We start from the raw sequence: 20274 nt of genomic DNA, 5'->3' as shown, positions 1-20274 counted from the left end.
TTGTGATCACTATCTCCAAAATGCGCTCCCACTGAGAGACCTGACACCTGACCAGGTTCATTTCCCAATACTAGATCAAGTACAGCCTCTCCTCTTGTAGGCTTATCTACATATTGTGTCAAGAAACCTTCTTGAACACATCTAAAAAACTCCACCCCATCTAAACCCTCGCTCTAGGGAGATGCCAATCAATATTTGGAAAATTAAAATCTTGCACCACAACAACCCTGTTATTATTACACCTTTCCAGAATCTGTCTCCCTATCTACTCCTCGATGTTTCTGTTACTATTGGGTGGTCTATAAAAACACCTGGTCGTATTGGCCCCTTCCTGTTCCTAACTTCCAACCACAGAGGCTCAGCAGACATTCCCTCCGTGTCTTCCTCCTTTTCTGCAGCTGTGACACTATCTCTTATCAACAGTGCCACGCCCCCACCTCTTTTGCCTCTCCCTCTGTCCTTTCTGAAGCCTGGCACTTGAAGTAACCATTCCTGCCCCTGAGCCATCCAAGTCTCTGTAATGGCCACAACATAATTTACAAGAGGAAAAAGATAAATAACCAATTTAAGACAAGAAGGATATTAACTTTCAATATTAAATATCGTTGCTTGTAATTTTTCAGCATCATGCCTTTTTCAAAAAGGTATAAGCTTTCAGGACCATGGTTAGATTATCAAAATCAGAATATTAATAAATTTCTTGAAGAAAATACAAAATATGGATTTGTACTTTTATATTACAAGAGACTGCCACATTTTATTACAGAAATCACTTAAGACAGAAGCATACCTTTACAGCAATCTTTGAATTCTTTGGTAATGTCCACCCAGTTTGCATTACTTTTTTCCATCTTTTCTGAGATGCCAAGCCCCCAGCCAACATCGTCTTCATCCAAAGATGCTTTAGTGACCATGATAGCTTTGAAATGAAATTACCTAAGTGCAAGATAAATTAAGCTGTTCAACAAAGGGCACTGTTCCTGTTTCCTCAAAATATCCCACTCAAGCTGAATGCCTTACTTCATTACACACCAAGTGAAAAGCTGTAAATTTTTTACTGACATTTCCAGAGATTGTCAACTATGAAGATAAACAACAGCCATTTTATTATCTAACAGAAAAATAATAGTTAAGTGCAAATCTTCAAATGTTAATACATATTAAACTCTTGATGGAGTGAAACAGGAAACAGGAAGCCAGCAGTACTCTTTCAAATCCAGGCCCTGATTCTGAATCCAAGCAACCAAAAAAAACAAAATGCTGGGACTCTGCAGGTCAGACAGCATCCTTGAAAAGGGAAATGGCTAATGTTTTAGTTTAAAAATTGTCATCAGAATTGTGAAAAGAGTAGCATAAAGGATATGGGATGGGAAGAACAAAGAATTTCTCTGAAAGGGTGAGAGCTAATGAATTAGCATGGGAGCAAATTTGTTTATTATTGTCATATGTACTGAGGTTCAGTGAAAAATCTGTCTTGCATACTGCTTATAGATCAATTCATTTCAACAGTGCAGTGAGGAAGTCTAAGGTACAACAATAACACTGTATCGGTTTATTACCAAGACATGGGGAAAAGGTTGTCTTGCAAACTGTTTATTCAGGTAAGATCATTACACAGGGCAAAGAGCTAGAGTAAGTTAAAGTAATAACAATGCACAATAAAATGTAAAAGTTACTTAATTGAATTGACTTTATTCCCTACATCCTGCAAATACAGTGAGGAGTAAAAATCTTTACGTTACATCTCTGTTTGAATGTGCAAGTTACAGGTTTCCCCCGCCTTCCGAAGGTAGAGTGTTCCTATGAAACGGTTCGTAAGCCGGAAGGTTGTAAAGTGAAGAAGCAATTACTATTTACTTATATGGGAAAAATTTGTGAGCGTTCGCAGACCCAAAAATAACCTACCAAATCATGCCAAATAACACACAAAACCCAAAATAACGGTAACATATAGTAAAAGCAGGAATGATATGATGAATACACAGCCTATATAAAGTAGAAATACTTTTCCACAATCATTGCCTGCACTGTTCTCCGTAGCGAAAATCTCATGCAAGCGCTGTCGGCAAAAACACGGCGCAAGCGCTCTCCAGTAACCTTTAAGCTATGAAGCTGCCAAATCATACCAAATAACACCTAAAAATACACAGCCTATATAAAGTAGAAATAATGTATGTACAGTGTAGTATCTCTTACAAGAATCGGGAAGACATTGATGATGGTGTGTTAGGCTGAGGCGTCGGAGGTTGAGGTGGTGCAGTGGCCCCCACCCTCTGGAGAGCGAACCGATACCGATCTGTGGAGAATGAAGTGGTACAGCGGTAACGGGGACGCACCGAGCACATATTTAAGAAAAAAGCTGAAATAAACACGCTAATTAATTAGGTGCCGCCAGGTACGTAAATGTCGGCGCAGATTAGAGGCGACGCAATCGGTAATCGTCTCTGATCTGGGCCGACATTTACACGCCGGGCGGCACCTAAATAATTAGCTTGTTTATTTCGGCATTTTTCTTAAAGATGTGCTGGGTGTGTTCCAGCCACCGCTGCATTCTCCGTGAATCGGAATCTGTCCACGGCCCGGGGGTTGGGGTGGTGGGACACGGGGGTGTCATCTCATCGTCGATCAGGGCAGGCAGGTCATCTTCTTCTATGTCTGCCTGCCTCGATGTCGAAGGTCGAGGTTCGTCGTCTGCTGAAGGCCTGCTTGACTGCCAGCCTTGCACATTTTTCTATCATACAGTTCTTTGTAAGCACTCAAACCATCTTGCAAATATGCCCTAAACCGACGTACCCATTCAAAATTAAAGTCGAACTTTATCATTGCAGCGAAAATCTCACGCAGTTGCATCACGTTCAGTTCCTGGATGACTTCACTTTCGGTCCGTTTGCTACTGCATTTGGTTTCGATTGTTATCCTTTCCTCTTCCAATTGCATCAGCTCTTCATCTTTCAGTTCTTGGTCATGAGATGCCAAAACCTCTTCAACATCATCTTGGTCAACTTGCACAAGCCAAACTCACTTTGTCCTTACTTCGCTTACCACGATCGAAACGCTTAAATCTGTCTAGTGTAACACCCTTACGAGCTCTTTTAGGCTTTTCCGATACAGTACCTTAGAACTCATCTTGCAAACGGCTGCTCACAGGCACGTGTTTAAGCAATGCCGGCGAGAATGCAGTTCCGAACCCGGGGGAGAGCGGCTGCCCGGGGCGTGCGCTGCCTTTTCTCGTGCGCTGCTTTTTCTGCGCGTTGCCTTTTTTCATAACAGTGAAAACACCTTCTGTTAGCGAAAACAGGTAACTAATGCAGGTCTTTCATAACAGTGAGGTTTCGTAAAGCAAACGTTCGAAAAGTGGGGGACACCTGTAATTTGTAATAAATATATGTACAGTAAGATATACAACAGAACAGTCAATATAGTTTAGAAATACAATTGTGTCAGCATGAATTAATCAGTCTGTTGGCCTGGTGGAAGAAGCTGTCCCAGACCCTGTTGGTCCTGGCTTTAATGCTGTGGTACTGTTTCCCAGACGGTAACAGCTGGAACAGTTTGTGATTGGGGTGATGGGTCCTCAATGATCTTTCGGGCCTTTTTATGCAACTGTTGCTGTAAATGTCCTGAATAGTGGGAAATTCACATCCACAGATTCACTGGGTTGTCTGCACCACTCTCTGCAGAGCCATGCGATTGAGGGAAGTACAGTTCCCATACCAGGCAGTGATACAGCCAGTCAGGATGCTCCAAATTGTGCCCCTGTATATAAAGTCCTTAGGATTTGGGGACTCATACCGAACTTCTTCAAGCGTCTGAGGGGAAAGAGGCGCTGTTGTGCTTTTCTCACCACACAGCCGGTATGTACAGACCAAGTGAGGTCCTCAGTGATGTGTATACAGGTGTCCCCTGCTTTTCGAATGTTCGCTTTACGAAACCTCACTGTTATGAAAGACCTACATTAGTACCCTGTTTTTGCTTTCAGGTGTTTTCACTGTTACGAAAAAAATTCAGCGCGCGATAAAAGGCAGCGCGCGCCCCGAGCAGACGCCCTCCCTGAATTCGGAACGGCATTCATGTCGGCATTGCTTAAACACCTGTCTGTGAGCAGCCATCTGCAAGATGAGTTCTATGGTGTCGGAAAAGCCTAAAAGAGCTCGTAAGGGTGTTACACTTAGCGTAAAACTAGACATAATTAAGTGTTTCGATCGTGGTGAACGAAGCAAGGACAAAGTGAGTTTGGCTTGTGGAAGTTGACGAGGATGATGTTGAAGAGGCTTTGGCATCCCATGACCAAGAACTGATAGATGAAAAGCTGATGCAATTGGAAGAGGAAAGGATAACAATCGAAACCGAATGAGTAATGATAAAGTACGACTTTGATTTTGAAAGGGTACGTAGGTTTAGGGGATATTTGCAAGATGGTTTGAGTCCTTACAAAGAACTGTATGATAGAAAAATGCGCGAGGCTCAGCCATCAAGCAAGCCTTCCACATCAGCCACAGCAGACGATGAACCTCGACCTTTGACATCGAGGCGGGCAGTCATAGGAGAAGATGAGCTGCCTGTTCTACTGGAAATAGATGACGAGATGATACCCCAGTGTCCCACCACCCCAACACCCAGGCCGCGGAAAGATACTGTACTGATTCGCGGAGAATGCAGCAGTAGCCGGGAGGCACACAGCACATCTTTAAGAAAAAAGCCGAAATAAACATGCTAATTAATTAGGTGCCGCCCCACACGTAAATGTTGGCCGAGATCAGAGAGGACGAAGTCGGAAATCGGCACTGATCTGGGCCGACAATTACGTGCCGGGCGGCACCTAATTAATTAGCATGTTTATTTCGGTTTTTTTCTTAAAGATGTGCTGTGTGCCTCCCGGCTACCGCTGCACCCCTGCATGCTTCGCGGCAATGTATTGGTTGGTGGCCCGGAGGGTGGGGGCCACTGCACCACCCCAACCTGCCACGACTTCGCCTAACACACCATCAGTGTGCTCGGTGCTGTCCCGATTCCGGTAAGTGATACTACACTGCACGTACATTATTTCTACTTTATATTGGCTGTGTACTTTTACGTGTTATTTGGTATGATTTGGCAGCTTCACAGCTTAAAGGTTACTGGAGAGCGCTTGCGCCGTATTTTTGCCAACAGCGCATGCGTGAGATTTTCTGCCGACGGTGCTTGCGTGAGATTTTCGCTACGGATAACAGTTCAGCAATGATTGTGGAAAAGTATTTCTACTTTATGTAGGCTGTGTATTCATCATATCATTCCTGCTTTTACTATATGTTAGTGTTATTTTAGGTTTTATGTGTTATTTGGCATGATTTGGTAGGTTATTTTTGGGTCTGCGAACGCTCACAAAATTTTCCCATATAAATAAATGGTAATTGCTTCTTCGCTTTACGACATTTCGGCTTACGAACTGTTTCATAGGAATGCTCTACCTTCGGATGGCGGGGGAAACCTGTACTGAGGAACTTAAAGTTGTTCACCCTCTCGACCCCAGATCCATTGATGTCAATAGGGGTGAGCCTGTCTCCATTCCTCCTGTAGACCACAACCTTTGTTCTTGTGACTTGAGTTTGTTTTTTGACACCACTGTGTCAGGGTGATGATTTCTTCTCTGTAGGCTGCCTCGTTATTATTTGAAATAAGGTCAATCAATGTAGCACCATCTGCAGATTAGCAGATTGGAGCTGTGGGTGGCGACACAGTCATGGGTGTGCAGAGAGTAAAGGAGGGGGCTTAGGACACAGCCCTGAGGGGCACCTGTGTTGAGGGTCAGAGGGGCAGAGGTGAAGGAGCCCACTCTTACCACCTGCTGGCAACCTGACAAGAAGTCCAAGACCCAGCTGCACAAGGCAGGGTGAAGGCTGAGGTCTCTGGGCTTCTTGTCAAGCCTGGAGGGAATTATGGTGTTGAATGCTGAACTGTAGTCCAAGAACAGCATTCTCACATAAGCATCCTTCCTTTCTAGGTGTGTAAGGATGGTACGCAGAGCTGTGGCTATTGCATCATTTGTCAATCGGTTGTGTCGGTAGGCGAACTATAGGGGGTCCAGTGTGGGTGTTAGCATGATGCACATATAGTCCTTGACCAGCCTCTCAAAGCATTTGCTTATTATTGAGGTGAGCGCAACAGGATACCAGTCATTCAGACATGATACCTTGGTCTCTTTAGGTACAGGGACAATGGTGGATGTTTTGAAGCTGCGGGACCAGACGGCTTCCCAGGGCTGGTACTCACCGCGTGTGTGTGGCACAACTGGCTGGTGTTTGCAGACATTTTTAATTTCTCCCTCTCTCAATGTGGAGGGCCCTCCTGCTTCAAGGTAGATTGTGAAGTCTTATCGTACTAGGGAACTGTTCAGTAGTCTTATTACAGTGTCGTTCTAAAATCACATTATACTTCCTTCGTCTTTGCTTTGTGCTGTTAGTAACAAAGCTATGGGAAATAAACCATAGTTGTGTCAAAGTAGGATCAGGATAAGGAATTAAAATGGCAGATGCCAGGAAACACAGTCATTCCTGTGAATTAAATGCACATGCTGCATGAAACAAACTCCACCACCCCACTTCTACATTTGGCGTCTCTAAAGTAGAGGACGCCATATTGTGAACATTAAATGCTGCAGATTAGATTGGAAGTGCAGGTAAATCCCACTTCAACTGGAAAAACTGCCTGGGTCCCTGGAATGCATAAAGGAAAGAGACCATCTGCAACCCATAATACAAACAATGACAATCTGATTCTAATTGCCATGTTGACTTGTTTAGTCTCGCCATAATTGAAATGTTCCTTTTATTTCCAGCATCTTCATTTTTCTTTCTTTCTTAAAATGATATCTTATTTAATCATCTGCATAAGAATGCACGAATTAGATGAAATTTTCTCAATTTCTGCAGGTTTGGGAGTTACTGCACAAAGCTATTCCAACATTTCTACGAATCTTACCTGCATTAAATCGGTGGTTCACAACCACCGGACCGCAGACTCGTACCGGGCCGCTAGGAAACTATATGATTGGCGATATGAAACGATATGGGTCAGCTGCACCTTTCCTCATTCCCTGTCACGCCCACTGTTGAGCTTGACACACGCGAGGTCATTACGCATGCCAGACGTCACCCACGCCGGAGGTCACAAGCCAGTATGAGTAAAAAACAAACGTCGCTTGAGAATTTCTTTGAAAGAGGACATAAAAGGCCTAACGATGATGATAACACAGAGACAGCTGAGGGAGAGACTGCAAAAAAAAAAGAAAGCTTCCTTCAACAGAAAATACGACGAGTCGTACATAAATATGGCTTTATTGCGACCGGTGACTCGCACGCTCCAAGCCCCCTGTGTGTGATATGTGGAGACAAGCTGTCTAATGAGGCAATGAAGCCCTCAAAACTGCTTCGGCACATTGAGTCCATGCACCCTGCACTCAAGACAAACCCGCTGAGTTTTTTGAGTGGAAAAAACGTGAGCAAGCGGGACAGAAGCAAGTGCTGAGAGCCACCATCTCCACAAATGCTGCTGTTCTGACAGCGTCGTACTTAGTGGCTGGCCGTATTGCTAAGGCTAAGAAGCCTTTCACTGTTGGTGAAGAATTGATTCTGCCTGCTGCCAAGGGCATGTGCCGTGAACTGTTGGGAGAAGCTGCTAACAAGGTGGCACAGGTTTCTCTTTCAGTTACCACAGTTTCAAGGAGAATCGATGACATAGCGGAGGACATCGAAGCACAGCTGTTGGAACGGCTTAACGAGTCACCATGGTATGCTATCCAGGTCAATGAGACTACCGATGTCGACAACAAGGCAATACTGCTGGCTTATGTGCAATATATATTTCAAGACGATGTTCAGGAGGATATGTTGTGTGCACTGCCACTGCCAACTAACACAACTGGGGCAGAACTATTCAAGTCTTTGAATGACTATACGTCAGGCAAACTGGACTGATCATTCTGTTTTGGAATGTGCACAGACGGGGCTGCAGCTATGACTGGATGGCTGTCTGGTTTCACTACCCGAGTCAAAGAGATTGCTCCTGAATGCCAGTCTACACACTGTGTCATACACAGGGAAATGCTGGCTCACTGAAAAATGTCACCTGATCGTAACAGCGTATTGAATGACGTTGTTGAAGTTATCAATCAGGTGAAAGCAAAAGCCCTTAACTCACGTCTGTTTGAGCAGATTTGCGAGGAAATGGATGCAGAGCACAAACGTCTTCTCTTACACACTGAAGTCAGGTGGCTATCAAGGGGGAGAGCCTGGCCAGGGTTTTTGAGATAAGAGAGCAGCTACAGAGATTTCTTTCAGGAAAAAAAGTCACCACTGGCAGCACACTTCAGTGACGAGGAGTGGATAGCAAAACTCGCTTATCTGTGTGACACCTTCAACCTGCTCAATGAACTCAATTTGTCACTTCAGGGGAGAATGACAACTGTCTTCAAGTTGACATATAAAGTGTCTGCTTTCAAGGCCAAACTGGAACGTGGGGACGGCGAGTGGACAGGGGCATAGATAGATAGATATACTTTATTGATCCTGAGGGAAATTGGGTTTCAACATGTTCCCAACAGTAGCTGGGATTTTGGGAGAGGCTGAGGCTACACCGTCTTTCTCACAGCTGGTGCGCGATCACCTAACTTCGCTGTCGACAGAATTCTTACTTCCCAACCGCAAATGACCCAAGACGTGCAAAGGAATGGGTCCGTGACCCATTTGTGAATGTCCCCGGTGAATCATCCATGTCAGCACGGGAAGAAGATCAACTCCCTCGAGCTTGCAAATGACGGTGAACTGAAAAGTATGTTTGACATAACATCTCTGCCGGCATTCTGGATCAAAGTCAAGGCTGAATACCCTGAGATAGCCACAAAAGCACTGAAAACGTTGCTTCCATTTCCAACATCATATCTTTGCGAAGCAGGATTTTCTGCAATGAATGCAACGCAAACTAAATTGTGGAATAGACTGGACATAAGGAACCCCCTTTGAGTATCGCTGTCTTCCATCACCCCTCGATGGGACCATCTTGTTGCAGGGAAACAAGCCCAGGGCTCCCACTGATTCAGCGATATTGGATTACAAACTGTCCCGTATTAGCCAGGACATCCCATATATTGGGCTAAATTGGTTTCTCCCCTCCAAGACCGCCTTTGTCCCGTATTTCCCCCGTTAAGGTAGAGCGTTCCTATGAAACCTTTTGTGCCGAAATGGCGTAAAGCGAAGAAGCAATTACCATTAATTTATATGGGAAAATTTTTTTGAGCGTTCCCAGACCCAAAAAATAACCTACCAAATTATACCAAGTAACACATAAACCCTAAAATAACACTAACATATAGTAAAAGCAGGAATATGATAAATACACAGCCCATATAAAGTAGAAATAATGTATGTACAGTGTAGTTTCACTGAGCAGAATCGCCAAAAATGATTTGTAGAAAAAAAATCGGCACGTACACACATGCGCACGGAATGTTTGCACACGGCACGCATGTGCACACAGGTTCCTGCGCAAGGCTTCCAGGTCATGTTAGTCTTTCTCGGGGTAAACACAGTGAGAAAGTTGGCAACCCTACCCCCCTGCCCCCCAGTCGGCCGGTCCGCAAGAATATTGTCAATATCAAACTGGTCCACGGTGCAAAAAAGGTTGGGGATTGCTGCATTAAATCATACTTGTAGCTGATGAGAAACAGATCAAACTGTTGTCGAAAGAAAAATCACTTTGACTTTAACCACTGGTAGGAAGTGATTAACTTGTTCTTTTAAGATAACTAATAGCACATTTAAAAAGATTTAAATAAACTACTTAAAACTTCTGTGGATTTCCCAATGCGAATTGGGGGACTTCATTCTCAACTGCAAAAATATACTGGATCACAAACATAATTCCTTATACATGCTGAATTTGAGGTCTCACTTTTAAATTGCAGTAAGGATACAATAATTGGCCTCAGTGAATCTGGGCCGGGGAAAAAAGAGCATATTATGAGAGGAGGATAAGTAAGAAGAATAATAGAACAAAATAGCTAGAGTGGCCATATTGTTGATCTGATTTTAGCTTTAATCCCATTCTCTTTGCACTGCATATGATTCATAAAAAAAGTAAATCATAAATGTGAGATGCAAAGGGACTTGGGGGTCCTTGTGCAGAACACCCTAAAGGTTAACTTGCAGATGGAGCCAGTGGTGAGGAAGGCAAATGCAATGTTAGCATTCATTTCAAGAAGTCTAGAACACAAGAGAAGGGATGTGATGCTGAGGGTTTATAAGGCACTGATGAGGCATCACCTTGAGAATTGTGAAGTCTTGGGCTCTTCATCTAAGAAAAGATGTGCTGGCATTGGAGAGGGTTTACAGAAGGTTCACAAGGATGATTCCAGGAATGAAAGGGTTATCATACAAGGAATGTTTGATGGCTCTGGATCTGTACTCACTGGAATTTAGAAGGATGAGGGGGGATCTCATTGAAACCTTTCGAATGTTGAAAGGCTTAGACAGAGTAGATGTGGAAAGGATGTTTCTCATGGTCTAGGACAAGACAGCACAGCCTCAGGATAGAGGGGTGTCTATTTAAAACAGATGCGGAGAAATTTCTTTAGCCAGAGGGTAGTGAGTTTGTGGAATTTATTACCACAGACAGCAATGGAGGCCAGGTTGTTGGGTGTATTTAAGGCAGAGCTTGATAGGTTCTTGATTGGATATGACATCAAAGGTAGCTGGGAGAAGGCTGGGTGTGGGGTTGAGGAGGGGGAGAAAAGGATCGGAAAGTAGACTCAATTGGCCAAATGGCCTAATTCTGCTTCTATGTCTTATGGTCTTAAGAACAAGAATGACCAGACTATTTAGGAGTGCTCTCACCAAAGCCCTGACCCCATGACACCTTGTTTGAAATTGTACTGCTTAGTTATCCCTTTTTGTGCAAGTGGTGTGTAAGTACACACTTCCTATATTCACGTATTTGCTAAGTGAAACTAAGTGAGCTTCTGAAGGCTCTAATGACATGTACTCTAAGCACATTCACAAGGGAGAAGGAAAGCAACAGAAATTCTACAAAAATGACACCACTGCTGCTTCCATGTGTAATAATCCCTCAATTACAATTTTACAAATTACTCAATTTAGATTTGTTCAATTTACTTCCCTGTATCACAATTTACCGAAGTATTCAAAGGCAATTATCGCACACTCAGCGTCAATTTAAGGAGAAGTCAGGAGAACACATAACCAGTCCTCGTTGAGGGGTCAGAGGCAGAGAAGGTATGCAGCTTCAAGTCCCTGGGTGTCAATAACATCTTTAAAAAATTATCCTGGGCCCAACACATTGATATGATAATGATGAGGGCACACCAGCAGCTTTACTTCATTAGAAGATCAAGGAGATTTGGCTGATCATCAAAGAATCTTGCAAATGTCTACAGATATATGGTGAAAAGCATTCTGACTGGTTGCATCACAGCCTAGTATGGAGCTTCCCATGCATAGGATCAGAGGTGGTCACAAAGGGATGTAGACTCATTTCAATTACCGGCACAACCACCCTACTGCTGAGGACATTTCTAGAGGTTGTGCCTCAAGAAGGCAGTATCCGTCATTAAAAACCCTCATCCCAGGAGTTACTTTCCTCTCATTACTACTCAGGGAGGAGGAGGTAGAGGAACCTGAAGACACACACTCAACATTTTAGAACAGCCTTTCCCTATGCCATTAGATTTCCGAACAGTCCAATAAACCGATGAACACTACCTCATCCTTTCCCTTTTGTACTATTTATTTATTTACTTTGCGACTTTTCGTAATTCTTACAATTTCCACAATATGCTGCTGCAAAACTACAAATTTCAGTGATAATGTCGGTGATAATAATTAACCCGATTCTGATTCACACTAAACTATAGTGCACCAGTGACTTCATACAAAAATGATCATGACATTCGATTAGCATTTTGTAATCAGAAGTAATTAGCAGTAATTTGTAATTCTGCAAAATGTACATGAATGTTGCAATGTAATACAGCATAACGTAAGATCAAACACAGATCAATGACATTAAAACATAGTCTAATGCAAAAGAAGCAAAACTGATTAAGATAGTTAAACAATGTTAAAACAGGCAACAAGTTTTAAAATATAAAGACTATAAATTATTTTATTGAAAAACTATAGGGTAGCATGTAATAGCATGCAGTCAAAATTCTTAATCCACGAAGAAGCTAGAATAAACCTTCATCAGTGGTTTAAAAATTGCATGGGAGTAACAGGAAACTGAAGTGACTGTTTATTCTCCTCCATATGCTGCCTGACTTCTGAGTTCCTCCAACAATTTGTGTGTTGCTCAAGATTTCCAGCATCTGCAGAATCTCTTGTTAAAGACTAGCTTTACTATAAAGTTAAAGTAATCAAATAAACCACACTGTCCTTGTCCACCCTACAATTTATAACCTTGAAAAAAAATCACCTCGCAGACGTGGAGGAACTCAGCAGGTCAGACAGTATCTATGGAAATGAATAAACAGTCAACGTTTTGGGCCGAGACCCTGCTTCAGGACTGAGAAGGGGGAAGATGCCGGAATAAAAAGATGGGGGGAGGGGGAAGGAAGCTAGCTGGAAGGTGACAGGTGAAGCCAGGTGGTGGGGAAGCTCAAGGGCTGGAGAAGAAGGAATCTGATAGGAGAGGAGAGTGACCAAAAGGAGAAAGGGAAGGAGGAGGGACTCAGGAGGAAGTAATAGGCAGGCAAAAAGAGCTGAAAGATCTGAGTGGGGAATGGAAGGAGGGGAAGATTCTTTTTAAACTGGAAGGAGAAATTGATATTCAATACCATCAGGTTGGAGACTACCCAGACAGAATACAAGGTGCTGCTCCTCCACACTGATGGTGAACTCATTTGGCACAAGAGGAAGCCATGGAATGACATTTCAGAATGGGAATTGGAATTAAAATGCTTGGCCGCAGTGAAGTTCCATTTGTAGTGGATGGAGTGAAGATGCTCGACGATGCAATCCCCCAATTTACAACGGGCCTCACCAATGTAGGAGGCTGCTTTGGGAGCAAGTACAATAGATGACTCCAGCAGATTCACAGGTGAAATGTTGCCTCACCTGGAAGGACTGTTTGGGCCTTTAATGGAGGTGAAGAGGAGGTGAATGGGCAGGTATTGCACTAAGGCCACTTGCGGGGATAAGTGCCGGGGGGAAATTAGTGGGGAGGGACAAATAGACAGGGGATTCGCAGAGGGGGCGACTTGTATGGAAAGAGTGGGGTGGGGGGAGGTAGATATATGTTTAGTGGTAGGATCCCTTTGGTAATGACGGAAGTTGTGGAGGATGATGTGTTGGATGTGTTTAAATGGTGAAGGTATGGACTTCAAAAAGCAAATGATAAATTAGGAATAGATGGCCACTCAGCACTTCCAAACCTATTCCACTATTTAATAAGTTAATAGCTGATCCGATTGGAGTTTCAACCATGCATTCCAGTCAGCTCACAGAAATTGGATGTTTATTGTTGGATCAGGGTGGGTGGGGGGGGGAATAGATATTAAGGGAAAAGTGATAAACACAGGAGAATAACACAAAGTTGAAAGGTCAGCCATCATCAAACTGAATGGTAGAGCAGGTTTGAGAGGTTGATTGACTTGGTCCTACCTTTATGCTTATACTGGTGGTTTCATAGGGTAATCACAAGGTATATTACAGTTTCATAGTCTACAACATTTTTCATAGCACTACAACAGCTGAGCCGATGTTATTTTCGTATGTGCTATTATCAAATCCGAAATGAAGTAAATTACAGTATTTCCCTAATGGTATCAATCCAACTGCCCCATGATTCACTTTTTGTCTCTCCCATCTACATTGAACAGCATGGTTACTTTGATGCCCTTCTAATCCACAATGACTTCTCCAGAATCTAAAATGTACAGACAAGCAAAATCAAATACACCTCTGTGCTCTTCTCTTTAAATTCTTGGGTTTACTCATTTGTAGAGTCTGTCAGGTTTGAGTGCTTTGTAGTTTCTCTATTACCTTTTCCCCACTAATTTTAATTACTTCAAATGCTTCATAGTTAATAGATCTTTGGTTTACAGCAATTTCTTGTTTGCCATCCACTACAATGAAATAAGTATCAATATACATGGACATTTCTTTATTTCTCTTTAGAGGTAGAGAAAGGAGAAATTATAAAGGAATAATGTTTACTTCTCCCAATCTTGTCTTTTTTCCCCCCTTACATACTGTCATCCATTACTTTTTAGAAAAATGTAAATCCTTGGGTTTATATTCAATCCTTAACTCCTCTCAATGGTTATGGGTATATCTTATTTCCAATAGCATTTGTTTCTCAGTGACTGGAATCATCAATCTTATAAAATTCTACATTTAAAATCTACAATATTATACATCATGTATGTTGGAACGTGGCCATGTGGTTAAGGCATTCGTCTAGTGATTTGAAGGTCGCTAGGTCGAGCCTTGGCTGAGGCAGCATGTGTGTTCTTGAGCAAGGCACTTAACCACACATTGCTCTGCAACGACACCGGTGCCAAGCTGTATGGGTCCTAATGCCCCTCCCTTGGACAACATCTGTGGCATGGAGAGGGAAGACTTGCAGCATGGGCAACTGCTGGTCTTCCATACAACCTTGCCCAGGCCTGCTCCCTGGAAACCTTCCAAGGCGCAAATCCATGGTCTCATGAGACTAATGGATGCCTATATATACATCATGTGAGGCATACACAAATGATTTGATATTTTCAAAAGAGATGTAACATACACAGTGTAATTTCTGAGCAAAGTTATGATAATGGCCTAACTTCTATAATATAAAATATATTTCATCGGAATTATACTCATCTTTGGTATAACCACACCTGAATTATTGTGTACAAATTTGGTCACTTGACACAAAGGGAGAACAGTGAAAAGCCACTTAATTCATAACTGGGAAGGGAACAATACAGACTGCATTGTCGAGGTTCTTATACTTTGAAAGTTTAGAAGAAAAAGGCAGACTCCTTGAAAAATATAAAATTCCCCTAAGGGCAGGTATTGGACGATATTACTCTTACCTGAAGAGTCTAGAACTAGGGAGAGGAGAGGAAGAAACTCAAAATAAGGATTAAACCATTTAACAGATTGAAATGAGGAGAAGAGAAGAGAATAAGTCTTTGGACGCATTTATAATAGAGCAAATAGATTTCAGAGTTGAATGAATGGATTTCTTAATGTTAGAGCAGGGGTTTCCAACCTAGGGTCATGGACCCCTCAGTTAATGGTCGCGATCCATGGCATAAAAATGGCTGGTCACTCCTGTGTTAGAGGAATCAAGGGATGGGGGTACAGGGCAAAGATCTAAGGCTGACATTCAGCGAAGATTTCAGAATAAGAATCAGGTTTATTATTATTGACATATGCTGTGATATTGTTGTTTTATGGCAGAAGTATTTATACTTTATTGTCACCAAACAATTGATACTGGAACATACAATCATCACAGCGATATTTGATTCTGCGCTGCCCGCTCCTTGGAGTACAAATCAATAGTAAATATTAAAAATTTAAATTATAAATCATAAATAGAAAATAGAAAGTAAGGTAGTGCAAAAAAACTGAGAGGCAGGTCCGAATGTTTGGAGGGTACGGCCCAGATCCGTTCAGCAGTCTTATCACAGTTGGAAAGAAGCTGTTCCTAAATCTGGCCGTACAAATCTTCAAGCTCCTGAGCTTTCTCCTGGAGGGAAGAGGGACGAAAAGTGTGTTGGCTGGGTGGGTCGTGTCCTTGATTATTCTGGCAGCACTGCTCCGACAGCGTGCTATGTAAAATGAGTCCGAGGACAGAAGATTGGTTTGTGTGATGTGCTGGGCTGTGTTCACGATCTTCTGCAGCTTCTTCCGGTCCTGGACAGGACAACTTCCATACCAGGTTGTGATGCACCCTAGAAGAATGCTTTCTACGGTGCGTCTATAAAAATTAGTGAGGGTTTTAGGGGACAGGCCAAATTTCTTTAGCTTTCTCAGGAAGTAAAGGCGCTGGTGGGCCTTTTTGGCAGTGGACTCTGCTTGGTTGGACCAAGTCAGGTCATTTGTGATATTGACCCCGAGGAACTTAAAGCTTTTGACCTGTTCCACTTGCGCACCACCGATGTAAATGGGGTCGTGTGGTCCGCTACTCCTTCTGAAGTCAACAACTAATTCCTTCGTCTTGCTGACGTTGAGGGAAGGTTATTGTCTTCACACCATGCCACCAGGTTCTTAATTTCCTCTCTGTACTCAAACTCATACAATGCAATACACAGAATATAGTACAAATTATAGTAACATATATATAAAATAGTGAGGTAGTCTTCATGTATTCATTGTCCATTCAGAAAACTGATGGTGGAGGAGAAGAGGGTGTTCCTAAAAAAGCTGGAACTTTAGGCTCCTGTACCTGCTCTCTGATAGTAGGAATAAGGATGGGGGGGGGTCTTTAATGATGGATGGTGCCTTTTTGTTGAATGGGGAGCAGCGTCATTCATCATCATCAGGTGCCGTGCTTCGGTCAAGTGGATCAATTCATTGGTATTCATTTTCAGTTCTCTGGCTGCTGTCTCCATCGTCATTTGTCTTTGTCTTCCTCTTGCTTTCTTCCCTTCAATCTTTCCCATAATTACCATGCATTCTAACTCCTCTTTCCTAATCACATGTCCAATGAAGTCACGTTGCCTTTTCATGATCTCATACATTATTTCTCTTTTTGTTTGCTCTGTTCGTGACATCCTCATTAGATATACATTTCGTCCATGATATTCTTTGCATCCTCCTCAAAAACCAAATCTCTGCTGCTTCAATTCGTTTCCTTATGTTACTAGATATTGTCCAACATTCTGAGCCATATAACATAACTGGATAAACATAACATTTCAGTACTCTAAGGTGGGTTGCCATGCCTAGTTTAGTATTGGTCAGTATACTCTTCGTTCTCATAAAGGTGTCTTTTGCCATCCCTATTCTTCTTTTGATGTCTATGTGGCACCTGCTATCTGATGTCACCCAGCTTCCTAAGTAGCAAAAGTTCTGTACTTGTTTTACGTCTTCCTCGTTCATTCTCAGCCTGCAGATAGGATTCTCCTTCTTTTTGGATATCACCGTACATTCTGTCTTTTTACAATTGATAGATAGACCCATTTTTGCACTTTCTTCAACAAATACATCAATTAAGTTTTGTAGTTCTTCTTCCGTACTTGCAATTAACAGTGTCAATGCTCCTGTTTAAACACTTCTTGCTACATTAATTTAATCCAAAAATCAATTTTTGATGAAACTGTGGCTCGTGCTCATAAATAACGGCCAGTTGGTCATATTAAATTTGAAAATTAACTGAAATTTATAGCAGCAAATTGTTTGTAATTAAACATTAATCTGAACCATTTTCAATTGCAGAATGTATATTTTCTTCCTTTTACCTGGTGGTAATTTATAAAGTAGGATATTTTATAAATTAAAGCATACTCATGTCATCACTAATCCACCACATAGGCCTAGGTATAAAGTTAAGGGTCGATCAAAATGTCAGAAGCCAGCTAAATGTCTATGCAGAAGAGGCTCCACTCGGGAGATGTGGCCGAATAATTTCAAATCGTACACCAATAACACCCATTTAAATTGAATTTACCTTACAGAGAAGCTGCTTTGAGTTCATCAGCATGTACAATCAGCTGAAACCATGTTGAGGTCAACCCACTCCCAATCGACAAGGCGCACTCTGTTTGCAGGGAATTGTAGTCTTATTTGAGAGACGGTCCCCTATTGTCAAACCTGGGCCATCCTTACGAGAACAGCAAATCCCATCAGGCTATATCATTGCAGGTAATTATCAACATTTATCGCGAGATCTGCTGTTTTCCTGTAGCAACGGAAGTTGTTGCTGTTGAGTGAGTATGAGGTTGGTTAATCATGTTGGTTAATTCATTTCAAGCCTTCCTTATTCTGGGAATTGATGGAATATTTTTTGTAGATATTAATTATTCATTGGTATAAGTATCAAAGAAAAATAAATAGCGTTTTAATAACTTGGTGGCTAAAAGTGCTTCACAGCTATTGAAAACTTGCGGTAACAACGGCAACGGCTTGTGGTTTACAGAGGAACGAGAACTTACTGTTGGAAATTATTGTGTCTCACTGTTGAAATACTCTAGCCTTCTATGCTGCTTTACTATTGGTATTTGCGCATAAAGTTTTAAAATAATATTATTCATACAGCTCAAGGTCTTTGCAGCAATTTCAAGAAGCAGCCGGTATTCTGAAGAATCAGAACCAGGTTTAATATCACCGGTATATGTCACGAAATTCGTTAACTTTACGTCAGCAATTCAATGAAATGCATGATAAGTATAAAGAAAAAAACTGAATTACTATATATATATTAAATTGTTTAACTAAAAGTAGTAAAAAAAACAAATAAAAAGCAGTGAGGTAGTGTTCATGGGTTCGATGTCCATTTAGAAATCGGATGGCTGAGGGAAGAGGCTGTTCAGAATTGCTTAGTGGGTGCTTTCCGACTTCTGTACCTCCTTCCTAACTAACGATGAGAAGAGGGCATGTCCTGAGTGGTGGGGATCCTTAATGATGTCCTAAGGCACCACGCCTTGAAGATGGCTAATACCTATGATGGAGCTGACTAATTTTACAAGTTTCTGCAACTTACTTCAGTCTTGTGCAGGAGAACCCGCCCCCCCCCCATCCCCTATACCCTATACCAATCAGAATGCTCTCCACGGAGAAAGATTTGTAGAAGTTTTCAAGTGTTTTAGTTGACAAACCAAATCTCCTCAAACTCTCAATTAAATACTGCCACTGTCTTGCTGTCTTTATTGCTGCATCAATATGTTGCGATCAGGTTAGGTCCTCAGAAATATTGACATCCAGGAACTTGAAACTGCTTATTCTTTCCAAGTCCTTCAAGTATGAAGTGGTAGCTTCAGAATTAGTATCAGGTTTACCATCATTGTTGTATGTCATGAAATTTAGAGTTGTAGAACACTACAGCACAGAAACAGGACCTTCACCCCACCTATTCCATGCAGAACTATTAAACTGCCTAGTCCCATCGACCTGTACCCGGACCATAGCCCTCCATACACCTCACGTCCATGTACTTTTCCAAATTTCTCTTAAATATTGAAATTGACCCTGCATCCACCACTTGTGCTAGCAGCTTGTTCACACTCTGAGTGAAGAAGTTCCCCTTTAAACATTTCACCTTTCACCCTTAAGCCTTGGCCTAAGCCTAGAGTTCAGTCTCATTCAGTATCAGTGGAAAAAGCCTGCTTGCATTTGTCCTAACGATACTACTCATAATTTGGTATATCTCTACCAAATCTCCCCTCAGTCTTCTGTGTTCTGAGGAATAAAGTCCGAACCCATTCAACCTTTTCCTATAAATCAGGTCCCCAACACCTGGAAACATCCTTGTAAAAGTTCTCTGCACTCTTTCAAACTTACTTACAACTTTCCTGTCGGTAGGTGACCAAAACTGGACACAAACTCCAAATTATTTCTCACAAATGTCTCGTACAATTTCAACATAGTACCCCAAATCCTGTACTCAGTACATTGATTTATGAAGGCCAATGTCCCAAAAGCTTTCTTTACCACCCTATCTACCTGTAATGCCACTTTCAAGGAATTATGGCTCTGTATTTCCAGATCCCTTTCTTCTACCACACACCACAATGCTCTGCGGCTCACTGTGTAAGACCTACCGTGGTTAGTCCTCCCAAAGTGCAACACCTCACAATGAATTGTAATAAATTCCATCTGCCATTTTATTTCACCAGTTGGTCCAGATCCCGTTGTAAGCCTTGATATTCTTCCTTGCTGTCCACCACACCCCCCAAAACTTGGTGTCATTTGTAAATTTGCTGATCCAGTTTACCATGTTATCATCCAGATTGTTGATATAGATAACCAGCAACAACAAACCCAGCACCAGTCTCTGCGGCGCACTGCTAGTCACAGGCAACTACCTACAACCATTCTCTGGCTTCTTCCACCAATCCAATGTGGGACCTTGTCAAAAGCCTTGCTAAAGTCCATGTAGATAACATCCACTGTCTTGCCTTCGACAACTTTCCTGGTAACTTCCTCAAAACTATAAGATTGGCCAGGCACAACCTACCACACATAAAGCCACGTTGACGATCCCTATCAGTCACTGTCTATCCAAATACTTATACTTCCAATAAATTTCCTACCTGATGTCAGGCTCACTGGTCTATAATTTCCTGGC

General features: G+C 42.2%; 1 protein-coding gene across 1 annotated transcript in view; it reads right to left on the bottom strand.

Annotated features, from left to right (window-relative positions):
* The window catches only part of naa35 (N-alpha-acetyltransferase 35, NatC auxiliary subunit), a 68493-nt gene extending 50744 nt beyond the window's left edge, over positions 1-17749 (bottom strand). Inside the window, exons 1-2 of the mRNA XM_063068828.1 lie at positions 17659-17749; positions 791-936 (exon numbers count right to left, since the gene is read on the bottom strand). Of these exons, the coding sequence (XP_062924898.1) occupies positions 791-914 (124 nt within the window). The 5' untranslated portion in view covers positions 915-936; positions 17659-17749. The remainder of the gene's footprint in view (positions 1-790; positions 937-17658) is intronic.
* Between the last annotated feature and the right edge of the window lie 2525 nt (positions 17750-20274).

The sequence above is a fragment of the Mobula hypostoma genome, chromosome 16 (genome assembly GCF_963921235.1).
Source record: "Mobula hypostoma chromosome 16, sMobHyp1.1, whole genome shotgun sequence".
Taxonomy (NCBI): domain Eukaryota; kingdom Metazoa; phylum Chordata; class Chondrichthyes; order Myliobatiformes; family Myliobatidae; genus Mobula; species Mobula hypostoma.
Note: the sequence above shows the minus strand (reverse complement) of the source record. Positions and strands in the feature narration are given on the sequence as shown.